The 18,108-nt window shown below is 29.8% G+C and overlaps 1 protein-coding gene and 1 long non-coding RNA gene across 2 annotated transcripts; both read right to left on the minus strand.

Moving 5' to 3' along the window:
* Positions 1-245: 245 nt before the first annotated feature.
* Positions 246-3,398, minus strand: LOC117908549. The gene is made up of 3 exons (XR_004650207.1): positions 3,374-3,398; positions 1,166-1,267; positions 246-556 (listed from the first exon to the last, which is right to left on the minus strand). It is a non-coding gene; the product is annotated as an uncharacterized LOC117908549 (long non-coding RNA).
* A 1,507-nt stretch (positions 3,399-4,905) lies between these two features.
* On the minus strand, positions 4,906-13,889 carry LOC117908282. The gene is made up of 7 exons (XM_034821895.1): positions 13,869-13,889; positions 7,081-7,158; positions 6,824-6,970; positions 6,621-6,740; positions 6,214-6,354; positions 5,297-5,461; positions 4,906-4,955 (listed from the first exon to the last, which is right to left on the minus strand). The coding sequence occupies exons 2-7, from the start codon at positions 7,145-7,147 to the stop codon at positions 4,906-4,908; spliced, it is 690 nt and encodes a 229-aa protein (XP_034677786.1). The 5' UTR covers positions 7,148-7,158; positions 13,869-13,889.
* Between the last annotated feature and the right edge of the window lie 4,219 nt (positions 13,890-18,108).

The following is an 18,108-nucleotide window of genomic DNA, read 5'->3' on the forward strand; positions in this document are numbered from 1 at the left end:
ATAACAAAACTAACACATGTGCAAAATGTGGCCACAAAAATAACACATTTGCAAAATGTGATAACATCCAAAAAAAAATAATGCAGTAAACAAAAGTACCATATATACATGTCAAGGAAAGATAATGTCCAAAACAACTCCAAACAAGTGTTAATGGAGAAAATTGTCAATCATCATCCATGAAGTGTGACTAAGAATCTATAAGCGGTGTATCATCTGAAGGAGATGAACTTCTTGAGCTTGATCCTGGAATATGCATGTGTTGGCGCATTTCACTAACAAAACTAGCTAATTGAGCTATCTGGGACTGCTGGTGCTGGATTCGAGTCTCTTGACTTTGTAAAAGCTCTCGTGTTGCTTTAAGCTCATTCTCCAATTCTATCTCTCGATGTGACTTATGTGTAGATTTCGATGAGGATGAGGGTGGTCGAGGGCCATGACCTAAGCCCTTGATATATCCAGATCTTGACCCTAACACTTGAACACATATTTCAGCCTCTTTCAAGGCTTGACCACCTTCTGGCACTGGTTGCTTTTGCAATTCTAACATTTTTTCCTACAAATACAAAAAAAAAAATGTAAAATAATGTAAAACACAAACTAATTAAATAAAATCTTTTCAATAGGCAACTTGGCTAATTCAACTATAATTTATTGCAAAAAGAGAATATATATATAACAATTTGCTTAAGTTTCATAGCATGTTCTTTATGATTATGGCAAATTTTTGGAAGGTTCATATAAATTTCTATAGAATTTCATGAAAAAAAAAATTGAAACTTTTTCATAGCATGTTCTTTATGACTATGGCAAATTTTTGGAAGGTTCATATAAATTTCTATAGAATTTCATGAAAAAAACAATTTGCTTAAGTTTCATAGCATGTTCTTTATGACTATGGCAAATTTTTGGAAGGTTCATATGAATTTCTATAGAATTTCATAAAATTTTCCTACTATATATAGAATCACAAAATTTAATAAGACCAATTTAATTCATTTTTATCTATCATTTTTAAACTCAGTCAAATGAAAATAAAAAAATTACATAATGTGAAAAACCAATTTTGTATAGTGACCTACTTAAGCTACAAGTTAGAAACAAATTGAAAATCATATTTAAATAAAAAAATAAGCAAGCTGAAGATTCTATAAGGAAAACTTACATAAGAAGCCTCTGCTTCTTGGTTTATCCAACCATTTTGAGAAGTCCAATGCATTAACTTGAAAAGTTCTATTTGTCCTGGCGCTTGTCCGGTGTGTCGTGCCTAGATAACAACATGAAGAATGAGTAAAAAAAAATATAAATATAATTTTAAGAAACAATAAACTATATAGAACCTCTCAAATAAATTTGCATCCATGGTGATCAAAATTCATGAGTCACACAAGAAAGATCTCTTATGCAAGTTAAACAACCAGATTTTTATTTTATGTTTATTGTAATATAAAGTAAGTCATTTTTGAATGTTGTATTATAATCTAATTTTTGTTATATTATTATTTTTCTAGCCAAAATTATGATATTTATAATAAATTGACTCACTTAAAAAGAAAGAAACAAATATATATGCTTTGTATAAAGAAAAAAATGCATATTATAAAATTTACAAGTCAAACTCCCTATTCTAAAAGGAAAACAAATCAAGAAACATATCTAGAATATTAGATAGAACATAAAATATACAATTTGGTTGCATGACATGAAAGGTATGTGCAAATAAGTATAAAAATTGATCAAAGTAATCAACAAAGGCCAAATAAGTTCATTGTGAAATGCTAAACGTAGAAAAACTCTAAACCTTAGATCTAACACTACAAATACCAACTATCTGCAAAATTAAAAATCAGAATGATGGAAAGATCAAAATTCAATTAAAAGCATGGTATAATACACAATCTAATTCAAACCCTTAGCTGCAAGTGGTCAAGGTTTCATCATTCACCAAAATCATAAATTAACCAATAATTTAAAATCTCTAATTCAAACAATAGTTATGAATATATACATATAGAGATATAGAAAAAGTGAAACATAGTTGAAAGGTTTTTGAAAGGAGCCGGATGAAAGTAGTGATGGAAAGAAAAACCCAAAGAAACCTCTATCAGAAAAGGGTTAGATGGACTTGGTTTCACCAAAGTCCATATTTTTTGTTTAATTTTGTTAATTTAAAAGATTTATTAATTCTTTTGATTTTAATTTTGGTCTTAAGTTGTGTTATTTATATGTAACTTAATCTTTTTGAATGATCTATATGTATAATACAAATCCACAATATTGAAGGGATAAATCATCTCTACAAATGTGTACACCTACTGAAAAAAGAAGGCTGCAAAAATTGGTTTTATAAAGGAACCCTATGGTCAAGGCTTAACATGCCTTGACCATACTAGGCCTATTTTCATAGCCCATGACATGTCATATCTAGAACCCTTCTATGTTATGAATATAATAGTACCTTGGCTATATGCCTTTCTTTATTTTTGAAAAATCACAAATGGTCCATATTTTTTTCCCAAGCAATCACTACCACAACTAGTAAAAGCTGAAATCTTCTTGCTACAAGTATACATGCCTTCTAGTCATGGTTTTTATTGACACCTACTTAAGTTGTTGACTATTCCTTTATTTTCTTAATAACATACATATACAAGCAACAAAAATATAAATTTAACAATTCAATTTCATTGCCTTAAATTCATCCTAAAAATATATTAAAAAAATACATCCTTATTATAGCTACTATGGACTTATTCTAATGTATAAAGTAATGTTAACATCATAAAAAAAGACTATCCTACTTCAAGTTTAACATAGTGATCATTGTATAGACATACATTTGTTTTACAAATGAACATTAAACTCAAGGCTAACGAAAACATGCAAGTAGAAGAATATTCAATATTGTCATTCATACCAAGTCTTAAGAGTATGGAATTCGATATTTATATATAAAAAAAGACTATCCTACTTCAAGTTTAACATAGTGATCATTGTATAGACATACATTTGTTTTACAAAATGACATTAAACTCAAGGCAACGAAAACATGCAAGTAGAAGAATATTTAATATTGTCATTCATACCAAGTCTTAAGAGTATGGAATTGTAATGAAATGCACCATAGCTTTTAATGACCAAAATCTATACATAATAACAATAGTTTTAGTTAAAGGATGGAATCAAATATTAGATCCAACACATGATTCAATACAATAAAGACAATATTAAGCATTTAATAAGCTAATTATTTCCAAAGATAAAAGTTGATATATCTCATTAAACTAAAGAATAAAGTTAAATCATTTGTGAAGTGCAGTAATCAACAATTTAAAAGCATTAATAAAAATAACATAATTTCTCTTAATTTTACCAATTCTTCCACATGTTGTACAAAGGACTGTGATCCACCTTGATGAGTAAAAGGTAACTTCATTCTGTTTTCAGTGTTCAATGTTGAGCGTCGCTTTATGATTAAAAGTTAAGATCAAAGTATCAATATTAAAATATAATATCATGTTAAACATGGTAAAGCAAACCAAACAAGATTTTGATGAAATCTTTACCTGGAATTTTTCTGAGGCAAATCTATCACATAACCAATCCCACTGCTTTTGATCACTAACATGCTTATATGGATTCTGCTTTGCCAAAGCTATTGTTGGGTACTTCTTGAAATGCTTGTGGCACTTGTTTCTATGATCTCTGTATCTTGCAGCCATTTTGCCTTCTATAGCTTTTTTCACATGATCTTGAGTAAAATCAATTATAAACTTTTCCTAGAACACAAATAGTGAAGTAAGAAATATTTAAGCTTCTAAGCAAATAATATGACCAATTGAAATTTATAAATAAAACTTTTAGTACAATAGTTAGATATTTTTCTTATTCTTTGTCACAATTAGCTAAGCCAATAAGATTATTAACCAAAGAAAGGTTAGTCAATAAACTAAAGTTGATTTATTATTATTCATAGTGGACTAATACTTAGATATTTTAGAGAGAATGAAAAAAATATAAGAAAAAATAGGACAAGTTAACTCTATATGGGATTTTAGTTGGAGATGATTACAAAACTTTATAATTAGAATAAATCATGATAGTGTAAGGATGGTAATGGATAAAATAGAAGGTAATAAAATTATAAAGATCACATGCTTACAAAATTTAAAGTTAGAATGCATTAATATGGTAAAACAAGGACTAGAAATTAACTACTTTTAGTTGGTAATTTAATCTACATGGAATAGTTAATTAATGTTTCCTGGTAATTTTAAAACTTAAATTTTATTTGCCTCTAACTCTAAGAAGAAAATGGAAATAATGATAAAGTATTTTTCCATAGGCTCAAACTAATATATATATTTTGTAATATAACATAAAATTTTACATCTCACATCTTCCAAAAATGGAAGTCAAATTACCATAATAATAATAATAATAATAATAATAATTACAACAACAATAATAATGCAAAAACATACACCCATATGGTATCAATACCAAAGCAAATCTAACAAATAGCAAGCTCACAAATTTTAAATTAGTATAACACTCATTTAACATTTCTAACTTTAAGTCAAAAAGGTCTACATTAATTTTCACTCATATACATGCATAGGTATAACATATAACATATAAATTATCATTTCATTACTAAACCTAATTAGTAATGGAAAAATTATGCATCAAATTAGGAATATTGTCAAGCATCATACTGCAATTTCTCCATCATGAAAACTTTGTCAGTTTCTGATATATCAGCCCTTCTCAACGTCCAATGGTGCATAATTTCTTACAATGGTTCCTATTTCAGATTTCATTCTACTACTGTTGACACCAGTCAGAGCATTATTTTCGGGTTAATCTAACCCCACCAAGTGGTTCGACTTCCATTTGCTTGGATCAATTTGTCTGTCCCAACACCTCGACTGTCCCCCGAACTTTCCTACGTCCTATGCATTGATCATTAACAATAATTAGTTCACATAAAATATTTGTAAAAACAAATAGAATGTTGTTATAGTAATTGTTTTATTAAAATCTCCATAAGGTAGTCCAACTTATATAGATAATTTCTATATTATAACTATATAGAAGTGAATCCAATAAAATGTTTTCATAACACTAAAGTCTCAAATGTTTGTTGTGATTAAATTATATTAGTAGAAAGTTCATTTAATTTCAATGCAACTTAAACAATGAAAATTAATAATTTCAGGTGATGCAACTGAACCTGTTGAATATATATATATATGTATATATATACATATATAAACTAATCCAACATCCTTACCAGTGGTAGAATCAGCATCCATGGTAGAGGTGTTGTTATTGGGATCAAAAGGTGTCTCACTCGTGTCCATTATTGCAGGGGCTATGGTGTCCTCTACATTCCCAAAACCCCGCATGAGTTCATCTATACCAACTATCCGACTGTGACTACGAGTCATCCTTCGAGCTGAGCATTAGAAAATTATAAGAATTAATTAGCACATATAACTTCATTGAACATAAAGAAATTTGTTAAACAAACATACTAATAAAGCATAATTTAGACTAAATTTGACTATATTTCAAAAATAAAAGTTAAATTTTTTTAATGCCTATATAGATTTAATATTGTTAAGTCTATGACAACAAGAAGAAAAATTCCAAATTTTCTTTAACCTATCCAATTAAACCAATTCAACATGCTTACGAGTTGAGTTTTTGTTAACATTTCTTGGTGTCCCACAATCTTGCAATGTTGGAGGGGGAATTGGGGTGTCATCTCCATTCTCAATATCTTGCATAGGTAGAAATGTATCAACTCTCTGACTATCACTACACGGCATCCTATGTACTGAGCATTGAGAAATTATACAAATTAATTAATGACATATATGATGTTGTTCAACACCAAGATGGTTTCTATAAACAATGATTTTGCAAAGCATATTTTTCATAATATAGTCTAATACATTTAAAATAATAATAAATAATATAGGTATTTTTTTTCTTTCATACAAATAAATTATAACACTTTAGTTTAGTTATATTTCAAATAAAAAGGAATGGATTTTAAGATAATGAATAGAGCAAATACAAATGGAGTTAGCCAAGTTTACGCTTTTATAGCTTTAGCACTAGTAAGTATATAACAGTAATAAAACAATCACAATTTCAAATTATGAGGTAACTTATCTAATTAAACTAGTTCAATATGCTTACATGTGGAGTTGTTTTGATGCCTACTATGTGTTCCATTGGCTTGCAATGTCGCATTAGTTGTAGTGTTCTCTAGATTCCCAACACCTTGAAGTTGTCGGTCTATGCCTCCTCTCTTGCTATCATTATCAGTCATCTTACGTGCTAAGCATTAAGAAATTATATCAATTAATAGAAATTAAGTCATTGAAGTTAAATGTATAGCAATTTGATCTAGTTATACATATGAAATAAAATGAATACATTAAATCTCTAATAACAAATTTATCAATTACAAAGGGACTTAACTAAGTTTATATTTTTATACCTTCAATGTTGTTACATCTACAAAAAAAAAAAATAAAAATAAAAATAAAAATCAATTTTTTATTCAACATATCTAATTAAACCAATTAAACATGCATGCTTACTTGTGGAGTTTCTGTTGAGGCTAGTATGAGCAACATCAACTTGCACATTTGGAGGAGTTCTATTAGCTTCCTTGATTGGACTTGTACCTATAATCCTTCCACTTCGTGTCCTCTTTTGTGCTAAATAATGACAAGAACATATATTTTGTTAATCTACATGAACTTATTTAGAACATTTATATAAAGTATTTCAACTTCTTTACCTGTGTCAAAAATCATTTCCACTGTGAGGTTGGTGTTTAACCTCCTACATGTCCCACTAGTTTGCACTAACGGAGGAATACCTTCTTGACCTTGGCTGAGTTGATCAGTACTAAGTCTTTGAATGTCATTCTTTGTCATCTTATGTGCTGAGCATTTTAATGTATAAGTGTTAATTTGACATCATTAACTCATTAAACAAAAAAAAATGTCAAACATATATTTTAACAAGTTAATTTTAATTAAAAATCGATATGACCTGCATTCACATTATCCTCTAACTGCTTAGGTATGATAGGTGGACGTGGTCTTTTTCCAGGAGCCATCTACAACTATGCTGAAAATATGTATATAGAAAGGCAGCTATTATTAATAAGGTGAGAACTTGTAATCAATAAAATAATGAAATTTGAATAAAACATATATATGTAAAGATCAAATGAATTAGTAAAACATGATAATGGAAAACATAGTATCATTTAAATATCATACTTGCATGTTTAGTCACTCTCACTTTCACTTGAAAGCCACTCCTCCACAATGTTATCATTATCAACAATGATATCTTCTTCTATTATATCATCGCATATGAAATCATCATCACCATCATCATTTCTATCACCCATACACAAAATGTTATTATTTATGACTTCTGGATTAACATTAATGCGATCAAAACGTTCTAATTGATCATCTAGTTCAAATGACCATTCAATATCACATGACTCATTTTCTTGGTAAGCATCATCTTTGTTTGTCTCGTCAAAATTTGCATCAACTTCTATATTACTGTCCACCTCTAAAATATCCCACAAGTGTCTATGTTGAACCTTTTGCACAACTTTCCAATTTTGGCCATTTTTATAATCATCAAGATAGAACACTTGATGAGCCTGAGTAGCTAGTACAAATGGATCATTTTCATACCAAGTAGAACTAATGTTTATGATGGTAAAGTGTGGATCTTGTTGTATTTTTTTCCTTTGGTGATTTGTGTCAAACCACTTGCACTTGAAAAGGATAATCTTATACCCAAATAAATAATCTAGCTCCAGCACATTGGTTAAAACACCATAAAAATTAACATTTTCTCCATCATGCTCCCCTGAAACACAAATGCCACTATTTTGGGTAATTCGATGATCATCACGATCTTTTGTGTGAAAACGAACTCCATTTACAATACATCCTGTATATGTGTGAATTCGAGCATCTGGTCCACATGCCAATGAATATAGTTCTTTCGTGACTTCAGATGGATGCTTAATATGCATTTGTCTCATCTGTAATAAGAAAAATGCATTTTAATTGTTGTTGTTAAAATATATACTCTACCATTAAGAAATATGAAAGACATGATTAATAACTTACATGATCTTTAAACCACTTAGGAAAATATTTTTCTTGTTCCAACTCCAAATTTGAAGCACTTATCCTTCGTAACTCATCCAAGTGCTCACTACATGTGCATTGTTCACAAAAGTGTGTATATAAGGTGTTATATTACACAAATGCTCTAAAAAAAACATATTTAAACAACTCGCACAAGATTGGTTAACACTTACTCTAAATAAGGTTGCAACTCACGACAATTGTTTATGACATACCAATGTGCCTTTTCCAATTCTTCTTTCGAAAGTTGCTGTAATTGTCGACCACCTATTGGTCGTGCTTGTTGTGATAAAATAGATAAATGGCCACTAGCTTGTTCTTCTCGATTATCCTCATTCCTTTCATCTCGAGTGAAACATGTTTCAATTCCATGAAGGTACATTGAACAAAATGTTAAAGCTTCATTCACAGTGTATGCTTCAGCAATTGAACCCTCTGGTCGAGCTTTATTTCTAACATATTTTTTTAAGGTGCCCAAGTTCCTAAATATGAAAGAAAAGTACCAAAAAAAAAAAACAATTTTATTTATCACATGATAACATTACATAAATTTCATTATTTTTTAATATAGTTAAATGTATGTAAAATACCTCTCAAATGGATACATCCACCGATAGCTTACTGGTCCAGCAAGCTTAGCCTCACGAGGTAAATGCACCGCTAAGTGGATCATAATATCAAAGAAAGGAGGGAATATCCTTTCAAGTTTACACAATATTATGACAATTCCTCTCTTTCTCGCAACGTACAATGTCTTAGCACATAACTTTTGGAAGAATCCAGATAATTCAACCAATGCAGTACATATGTCCTTATTTAAGTAAGGACGAATACCAACAGGGAGAAGCCGTTGAAGCAAGACATGACAATCATGAGATTTTAACCCTAAAATCTTCCCATCGCTAATGTTTACATTTCTAGATATGTTTGCTGCATAACCATCTGGAAACTTGACTGACTTTAGAAACTTACAAAATTCTTTTCTTTCTTCGAAAGTCAAGGTATAACATGCATGGGGTTTTAATAGCTTATTTCCTTTCAATTGAAGATGTAACTCATTCCTTATCTTCATGTCGGCCAAGTCCAAACGAGCTTTCTCAGTATCTTTAGTCTTCCCTACAATGTTCAACAAGGTATTGACCACATTATCACAGACATTCTTCTCAACATGCATGACATCAATATTATGTCTCATCTTAAGTTTTGACCAATACTCCAACTAAAAAAAAATACTCTTTCTCGTCCAATTTAATTCTTCAGGCCCTCGTTTCCTTTTCTTGTCTTTATTATTTATATGCTTACCAGGCCTAGAATTATAAACATGAGACAATTGTTGTAAAATATCCTCACCAGATAGTGTCTTAGGTGGTGGTCTATGTTCAGGCTTACCATCATGTTGTCGACTCCTTCTCCAACTATGATTAAGAGGTAAGAATCTCCTATGACCCATATAACATATTTTGCTTCTAATGCCCTGTGAGGATGTGTCTTCATTACAAGTAGGACATGCCTTATACCCTTTTGTGCTCCAACCAGACAAGTTTCCATAAGCAGGAAAGTCATGTATAGTCCATAGTAGACATGCATGCATGCGAAAATAATCTCCACTTGACATGTCAAACGTATGGACACCATCATGCCATAACTCTTTAAGCTCATCTACCAAAGGGCGTAAGTATATGTCAATATCCTTACCTGGAGCATGTGGCCCAGGAATAAGTAATGACATCATGAAAAAACTTTCCTTCATACACTTCCAAGGTGGCATATTGTATGGCACAAGGACAACTGGCCACATACTATAGTTGTTACTCATAGTACCAAATGGATTGAAACCATCAGTTGCAAGGCCCAACCTCACATTTCTAGCATCCTGAGCAAACCAAGGATATTGATTATCAAAATCCTTCCATACCTCTGAATCTGCCGGATGCCTCAACACTCCATCTTCATGGAATCTTTTTTCCTTATGCCATCGCATATCAGCTGATGTATATCTTGACATAAACAATCTTTGTAGCCTTGGCTTTAATGGAAAATGTCGTAACACTTTCTGAGGGATCTTTCCATTTTTATATCTTGGTTCGTTACACACGGGACAATTGTGAAACGTCTCATTCTCTTTCCAAAATAATGCACAATCATACTTGCATGCATGAATGGAATCATATCCTAAACCAAAATCTCGCAACATCTTCTTCGCATCATAATGTGATTTTGGAATGTTTGCTCCGTCTGGAAAAGCATCAAGTAGTAGTTCGAGCAACATGTCAAATGACTTATTGCTCCATCGATTAAGAACCTTTATGTGCATCAACTTTACAAGAAAACTCAAAGCTGAGAACTTAGTACAACCTGGATACAACTCTCGATGAGCTTCACTAAACAAATAATCAATATTCTTCCCATTTCTACCTATTTCATGACCAATAGATTCATTCGAGTTAACTTCTTTATTTCTTGGCCCATGCATATCATTTATTGCATCATTAATTTCATCATCAACATAGTTGTCATTGATCACACCCATTACTATCACTACACATATCAGGCTGCGCATGTGAAACACCTTCAACTTCATCACCATGATGTATCCATCTATTGTAACTACTTGAAAACCCATATCTAATTAGGTGTTGTTCAACTATGATCAAATCTTGGAATCTTACATTTAAACACTGTCGACATGGACAACGTGTCTTATTATCCACTCTTAAGTGTTGCTTTGCTGCCTGAATAAATGTTCTCACACCTTCAACATATTCATTACAAAGTCTATTTTGTAGTTGCATCCAACTCCTATCCATCTTCTTAGATCTGATACAATCATCAATGATGTATAGGCATAAATTTAGACTCACACACACATATGTATGTAAGTATGTATGCATATTTGTATATACCATATGTGAAATAAGGAAATGAGATAAATTAAGTGAAAACAATGTGGTCATAGTCTCGCTATTACATGGTCATACTCACACATATAAAGTAAAGAAATTGCTCATGCACAACTAGTTTATCTTGTGATAGAATGATGCAAAGGTGAGGTGTTGTTCTTTGCATAGGCAAATTCCTATTTTCACATATATGAAATCCTTATTCCTTAATGAGCTTGGTAGCTATATGCGTTAATAGTAGTTCCTGTATGTTGCATTGGATCTTGAAGTTACGATTCTAGGTAAATATTACTGATAGAAACTCAAGACCATCAATTTAAAACAACCGACAAAAGGTAAAGAAAAACCAACAATGTAATTAATTAATCCATAAAAAATTTGGAAAAGAAAAATCATAGGGGAAGTTCAATAAGGATTATCAACCAACGATACGATCATTATAATGTCAATGCTCACTTAAATAACAACCAACTAAGAAGTAGTGAACACTATAGATTCATGAATTATAATATGATGTCTTAATAAACACATAAAGACAATATTAAAGTACTTATTATTCTACCTAACATTAAATAGAAGGAAGATATAAGTTATAATTCACATTCCAATGTTAGTAATTTTCTCTAAAGGTACGACTATGAAAGATCAAAATTGTAGAGTAAAAAAAAGTTAAAATTCATACCAATATAGTTACAAAAAGCTTCTAAAACAAATTACATTGAATCTTAACTTTGTGTTGTAGGCCATCTAGAATCTTATTCTTAAAGTTAAAATCTCAACAACAAAGAGAGAATCTTAAGGTTCATATTAGAATAAAAAAAATAAGTTTATAAATTTTCTACCTAAGACATAAACCTTATAAATAAAAATTATAATAAAATGGACCATGATGATTTAAGAATACACGAAAAAAAAAGAAAGTAATTTGAGCATATCAACATATGATGAGTGTCTTATGCATTCTAATATATCCAACTTCCTAATTTAGGTGGTAGTTCCTATTCCATATAGGAATGCATAATCCCTATGACTCAACCACTACTAAGCTTCGTTTTACTTCAACAAAATTTCGACAGCATTTCCCCATAGTTCTCCAAGTACACGAAATGGGCAAGACATTATTTAACCTTGTCCAAATATGCACCCAGAGAACAAAAGGAAATGTTATCGAAATTTTAAGAAATGAACGAAGCATATGAGGGTGATTTCATAGACATTATGTTATCCTATACTGTCCAACCGGACAATTCAAGCATAATTTGTAGACAAAATTTTAATCACATGTTAGACAAATTAAGAAGTTGTCAATTTGAAACTACTTCATTGATAGGACCATTTTCACTCTTTGACAACTTCAATGTCTCTAACATGTAATAAGAAAAAAATTTGTCACACAAAGATACTTGAACGGAAGTCTAAGGTTTTATGCATGCATATATGAAGAATAAAAATGAGAAATTTACTTCTTTAACTTTTTTTGTAAATCAGGTACATGTGCATGTGTTCAAGAAGGCTTCTAAAAAAATCATATAATTTGCAAGATTTTTTAAATAAGGTCACATGTTGCGAATCAGCATTTGTGCGGCAATTTAGTGATTCGGATTAACTAGGAAACTCAGCAAGAAAACTGATGCATTATAACCATATAGATAAGAGAGAATGTCCTTTATATTTCATAAATAAAAAAATGATTCAACAACCTCAAGGTAGTATGTGACACATAGCCCTTTTTTTTTCTTAGCACAATTTTCTAATCATAATAATATGCTAAATTAATTGAACCTTTAATATCATAAATAATTTAGTAAAACATAATAAGTATTTCCTATATAAGGGAAAAAATTGAAAATAAATACTACATATATGAATATTAACATGCTATCACTATTAGAAATATTTTTTAAAATTTAAGTATGTATTTCTAGATTCATATAAAGAAATAAAATATTCTGATCAATCAACTAATTTGATGCATAACAAAAAAGAGGAAAACATACTTCACAAATTGAATTATCAAGCATATAATCAAATATAAGAAGAAGTGAAGCCCAAATTATTACTAACCTTAATGCAAAGAAATATCAGCTACTCAACAACCACTCAACAAGTCTACAAGACAACACCATAACAAATGGAGAGGAAAATTGTTAGAAGATCAAGAAACTAGCTGTTAATTTTAATTATGTATATAGAATTGATCTTTAAGATAACCAATATTCTTTATATCAATGAATGAAAATTGATAAGAAGAGGTTAAAATTATACAACATGCACAACAAAGATATCTACTGTAAATATTTAGAAACTTTTGTAATATAAGAAAATTCTTAAAAATTATCATAGAGTCTCTTGCACCACATTCATTTTCCATGAGAAACACATAAAATGGAATCCAAATTGAACATATATAATTAAGTCCATTGTGCCCTGTCAATTATACCCAAAAATCCTACGAATTTAACCTTATTCATGACCTTTGCAATAATTCTTCATGTCAAAGCATTGTTATTTTTAAATCTCCTAAAAAAAGAGAGAAATCTCTAGATCTTCTCACCACCTACTGCCAGTCCGTAAGTCCCTTCTTTTGGCTCTATCTTCTAAATCCTCTTCACCTCAAAAACTAAAAAATAAAAAATGAACAACATTCTAGAGGATCCAAAAAGGTAGGTAGAGGGCAACATTCAAAATAATTGCAGTAAAAGGATCAAGAATAGTATCATAAAATGAAATGAGTAGGGAGCTATAATGGTTATACCTGAGAGCACTATCCTATCTTCTTTGCTTCTTGCCTCCTCTCTCGGCTTCTTTTGCTCTCTCTTCTCCAAAAAACCAGTCCAACCTCCCTCGCTCTCCACAGTTTCCAAAGAAAACCCTCCCAGAGCTGTCCAAAAACCAGTCCAGACTCCTTCTCCAAAGTCTCTTTCTTTCTCTATTCTTTCTTCTCTTTCACCCCATTTGTTTTTCTGAAAGCTCCCTAAAAAATCATTTCGGACCTACCTCTCAAAATAAACACATGAGAATTTCCCCCAAAACCAGTCCCCTATTTTTTGGTAAGGAAATTAGTAGGTAGGGAAATGAATAGCTATGAAGAGAGAGAGTCTAAAAAAATATTTATTTATAATAAAGATTTTATAATATAGTGAAAAGAATGGATTGGAACGTGTAAATTTGAAAAAAAAAAAAAAAAACATGAGGAAAGATTTGGAAGAGTGCAGAGTGTAGGGTCCTTTGCATCTGGGCTACTGACAAGTGTGTACACAAAAGCTCAATCTGCCTAATTGAAGCATTGGACAACGCTTGCAACTAAGCTCTTGTTGATATGGATGTGTCTTGCCTTCTCTTCTACATTGATGTCTTCATGCTCCCACAAACTCCATAAATATTATAAACTTGAGAAGTTGGTAGTCTTTTAAATCATTCATATTTTATTCTTAATAAATCACAACGCCTTTTGAAGTGTATTGGTGATGAGAATTCATATGATGGCTAAAATGCAATCTAACTTATATTTAAATTAAAAAAAAAAAAAGTAACAGTAATTAAAAATATTATTAAACAAACAAATTAAAAATCATGAATTATATGGGTATGTACTATGTGCTTAATTAAAGGACTTTTTTTTTTTTTTTTGATTGAAAATTTTTATAAATTCTGAATAGACTTGTTTAATTGTTGTACGCAGTGGAAGTTTCCTGAGCCCTCGGTTTCAACAACTGAACCTAGTTCCAACTTCCAAGTTGCGAGTTGGTAAATCCAAACCCTCCCTTTCAAGCAAACACCAAAAGGTTTGATTGTTTGTCTCCCGTTCACAACATCATTATACTCTAAACAAACACTTCTCTAGGCATATAGACTTGTAGTTCTCATAATGAATGAAAGGACAGGGAAAAAAAGCCACTTCTCTTACTTGGTGCTACACCACTAACTCTCCAAAAGCTATATTTTATTTCTTGTAATTGATGAACATTGACCCACTTTGATACTCACATCCTCTCAAAATATATATAAATATATTTCCTTTTACATTTGAGTATTTATTTTGTACAGCTAAAGCATAAAGCATAAAGATTCCTTACCTCAAACTTAGTTTTTCACAATGCATATTATAATAATATTAGTTATTATTTTATAACCAAAATAGGATTATAACTTTATAAATAAATAATTAAATTAAATTAAAGTCTAAGAGTAATTGAATAATATTAATTTCAATTAACTATTATTATTATTATTATTATTAATATGAATGTCTCTTGTAAAATTATAAAATTTTAGTTTACCATCAAAATTCAAAATTACTTTTACACTTTAATTATAACTCACTAAAAAAATTGATTTTTGAAATATATTGTTAATAATAATTAAAATAGAAAATAGAAGATTATCATGAGTGAAAAAAACTGGTTGCAAATTAAAATTCATTAGCTAATACTACAACATGGAACATATGCCAATGTGATCCTATAATTTTGATATTACCTAAACTACATCTAAAAGTGATATTACAATAGTTTTTAGTTAACTTGGACTATATTTTTCTAATATGTCATATGAATATTTTTATGCTTTTTTTTTCCTATTCATATTTATTATGCCCTATATGTACTTAGTAATTATAAATGATTATAATAATGTTATATAGTATAAGTGTTATTAATTGTAAAATACAAATTCTAAAAAAAGAAATCAGATGGGAAAATTAGTGAAGATATTTGACTTCTTGATTAACTTTTGGATGGACATTGAAAAATAAAAATATAAAATAATCTTCTTCAAGTCCAGCTAGATTTCAAAAAAATATCAAGTTTGAGGATTCCAAAATCCTTATATAAATTTTGTAATTTTTTTATAAAATTTCTAAAAAATTATAATTAGATTATTATATTTATTTAAAAATATAGATATGATCATTATATATAATTTAACAATTTTGAGCATGTATCTTATATTCAGCATGACATTTCTTTTAACTTAACCATCCTAACATAAAAACATGAGGAAAGTAATAAATATAGATGTATAAATTACAATTTTCAAATCATCAAATTTTATTATTTTTGAAATTTTTTTGGATCTTGAGTAATATTTACTTGTATTGATAAAATAAAAATTAGTTTCCCCTCTTTCTCTCTCTCATTTATGCCAACTCTCTTTCCATCATTTACATCAACATCACCTCCTTCTCTCTATCATTGACATCACCTTTTAAAATAATGATTCACCTGCAAACCTACAAAGCTACAAGAGCTTCATAGTGAGCCTAATAGTCTCCTTCCTCGATTCCCATTTCCTATATATATATGTAGATGTTTGTTAATATACGGGGAAAGGTGATTGGTATGAGCAATTTTTTATTTTTTATTTTTATGTTTTGCATTTAAGTCTACCATAGAATAACTTTCATATACAAAATCATTGATAGAAGTATACAAAAATTCAAATGAGGTATATTGCATAAGATACTATTGCAGTATATTTTCAATCATTTTAATATTTGAAAAATAAAACATCAAATTAATTTGTAAAAGCGATTGACGTGACCAAGTTGTAAAACTTACCTAATAACAGGTTAAAGGTTTTGAATAATAATTGTGTTAATAGACCACACAATCTTTATAAGGTATAAGTTATACAATGAACAAGAATTATATAAGAGATTGTTATCAAATAAAATAAATCTAAAAAAGTAAATTTAACTATGGATATCAGATACACTTCCATTAATTTTTATAGTATCATTTGTCACATGATATAGGGTTCTTGATTATACTATATATGGTATCTCATTTTCCAAGAAAGTTTTAAAATTTAGAAAAAAGGATTCTACTATAATTATTAGAAATTGAAAAAGAAAAAAAAATTATGAATATAATATAAGTCCTCACCATCATCTACAATTATCTTTATCTTCCGTGTAAAAAAACAATAAATAACATGTGTGTATTCATATTTACACTTCTATATTGTAAATGTTGTCATTCAAAATTTGGTATTTTATACCAGAGATGATCGACAAAAATATAAAAAATGGGTGGCTTTTTTTTTTTTTATAGTATAATTCTTATTTATATGAATTATAGTGACTTTTATGATTAATCTATTTAGAATATAAATTATAACTTTTGGTTGATAAAATATTAGTCAAATTTGGGAGAACCTTTCAAACTTAGTAGAATTATAAGGTTGAATATAATAAATAATGATATTTAGGTAGAATTTTTATATTTCATTTGTCAGTGATTTTAAGAAATATCTTTTAACATACTCATTCCATTAATTTTATTTGATGTCCACCATGTTAATTCATCTATTTGCTCCTCTACCAATGATGAATATGAACCGAAATAAGGGTGAACTTTTCCTCCTTGTCCCTAATCCATGAGAATGGAAACATTGTTTACCCACCCATAAGCACGCGTTCGGTCTTAGCTATGTTGGAATTCGGTACTGTACAAGGCATTTACACTAAGTGTACAATGCAAATGTGCTAACTGTACAAGTGTGTACAAGGGTACCTATCTTGAAGGATTTGAACTGCTTGGAAAAATTGCTTTCTCACTTCGTTTTTCTAAGGAGAACATAGGACATAGTGATTCCTCAATTCCCTACGTACACATTCATTGTAATGTGGTCGCACACTTATGATGAATAGGAACCTAAATTGGGTTTGATTTGCCCTTTCCACTCAGCCATGGCATTGGAATGTGGTTAGCCCACCCATATTAACTCGTTAAGTTGTAGCTAGGTCGAATTCCTGCAACTGTACAAGGCATTTACACCAAGTGTACAAGGATAATGTACTAAGTGTACAAGGGTGTATAAGGGAGGGTATCTGTTCACTTGTTTTGTTTGTCAGAGGGATTTATCAACATCAATGCAAAATTGTGTGGACAGTATGGAGTGATGGATAATGAGACAAATGAAACAAGTACATCACCGTATGTTGAGTCGTTTTTCCTTTTCACTTCCAGATGAAGCAAATAAAGAATGTGCTA

This window comes from Vitis riparia, chromosome 19 (genome assembly GCF_004353265.1).
Source record: "Vitis riparia cultivar Riparia Gloire de Montpellier isolate 1030 chromosome 19, EGFV_Vit.rip_1.0, whole genome shotgun sequence".
Lineage (NCBI taxonomy): Eukaryota > Viridiplantae > Streptophyta > Magnoliopsida > Vitales > Vitaceae > Vitis > Vitis riparia.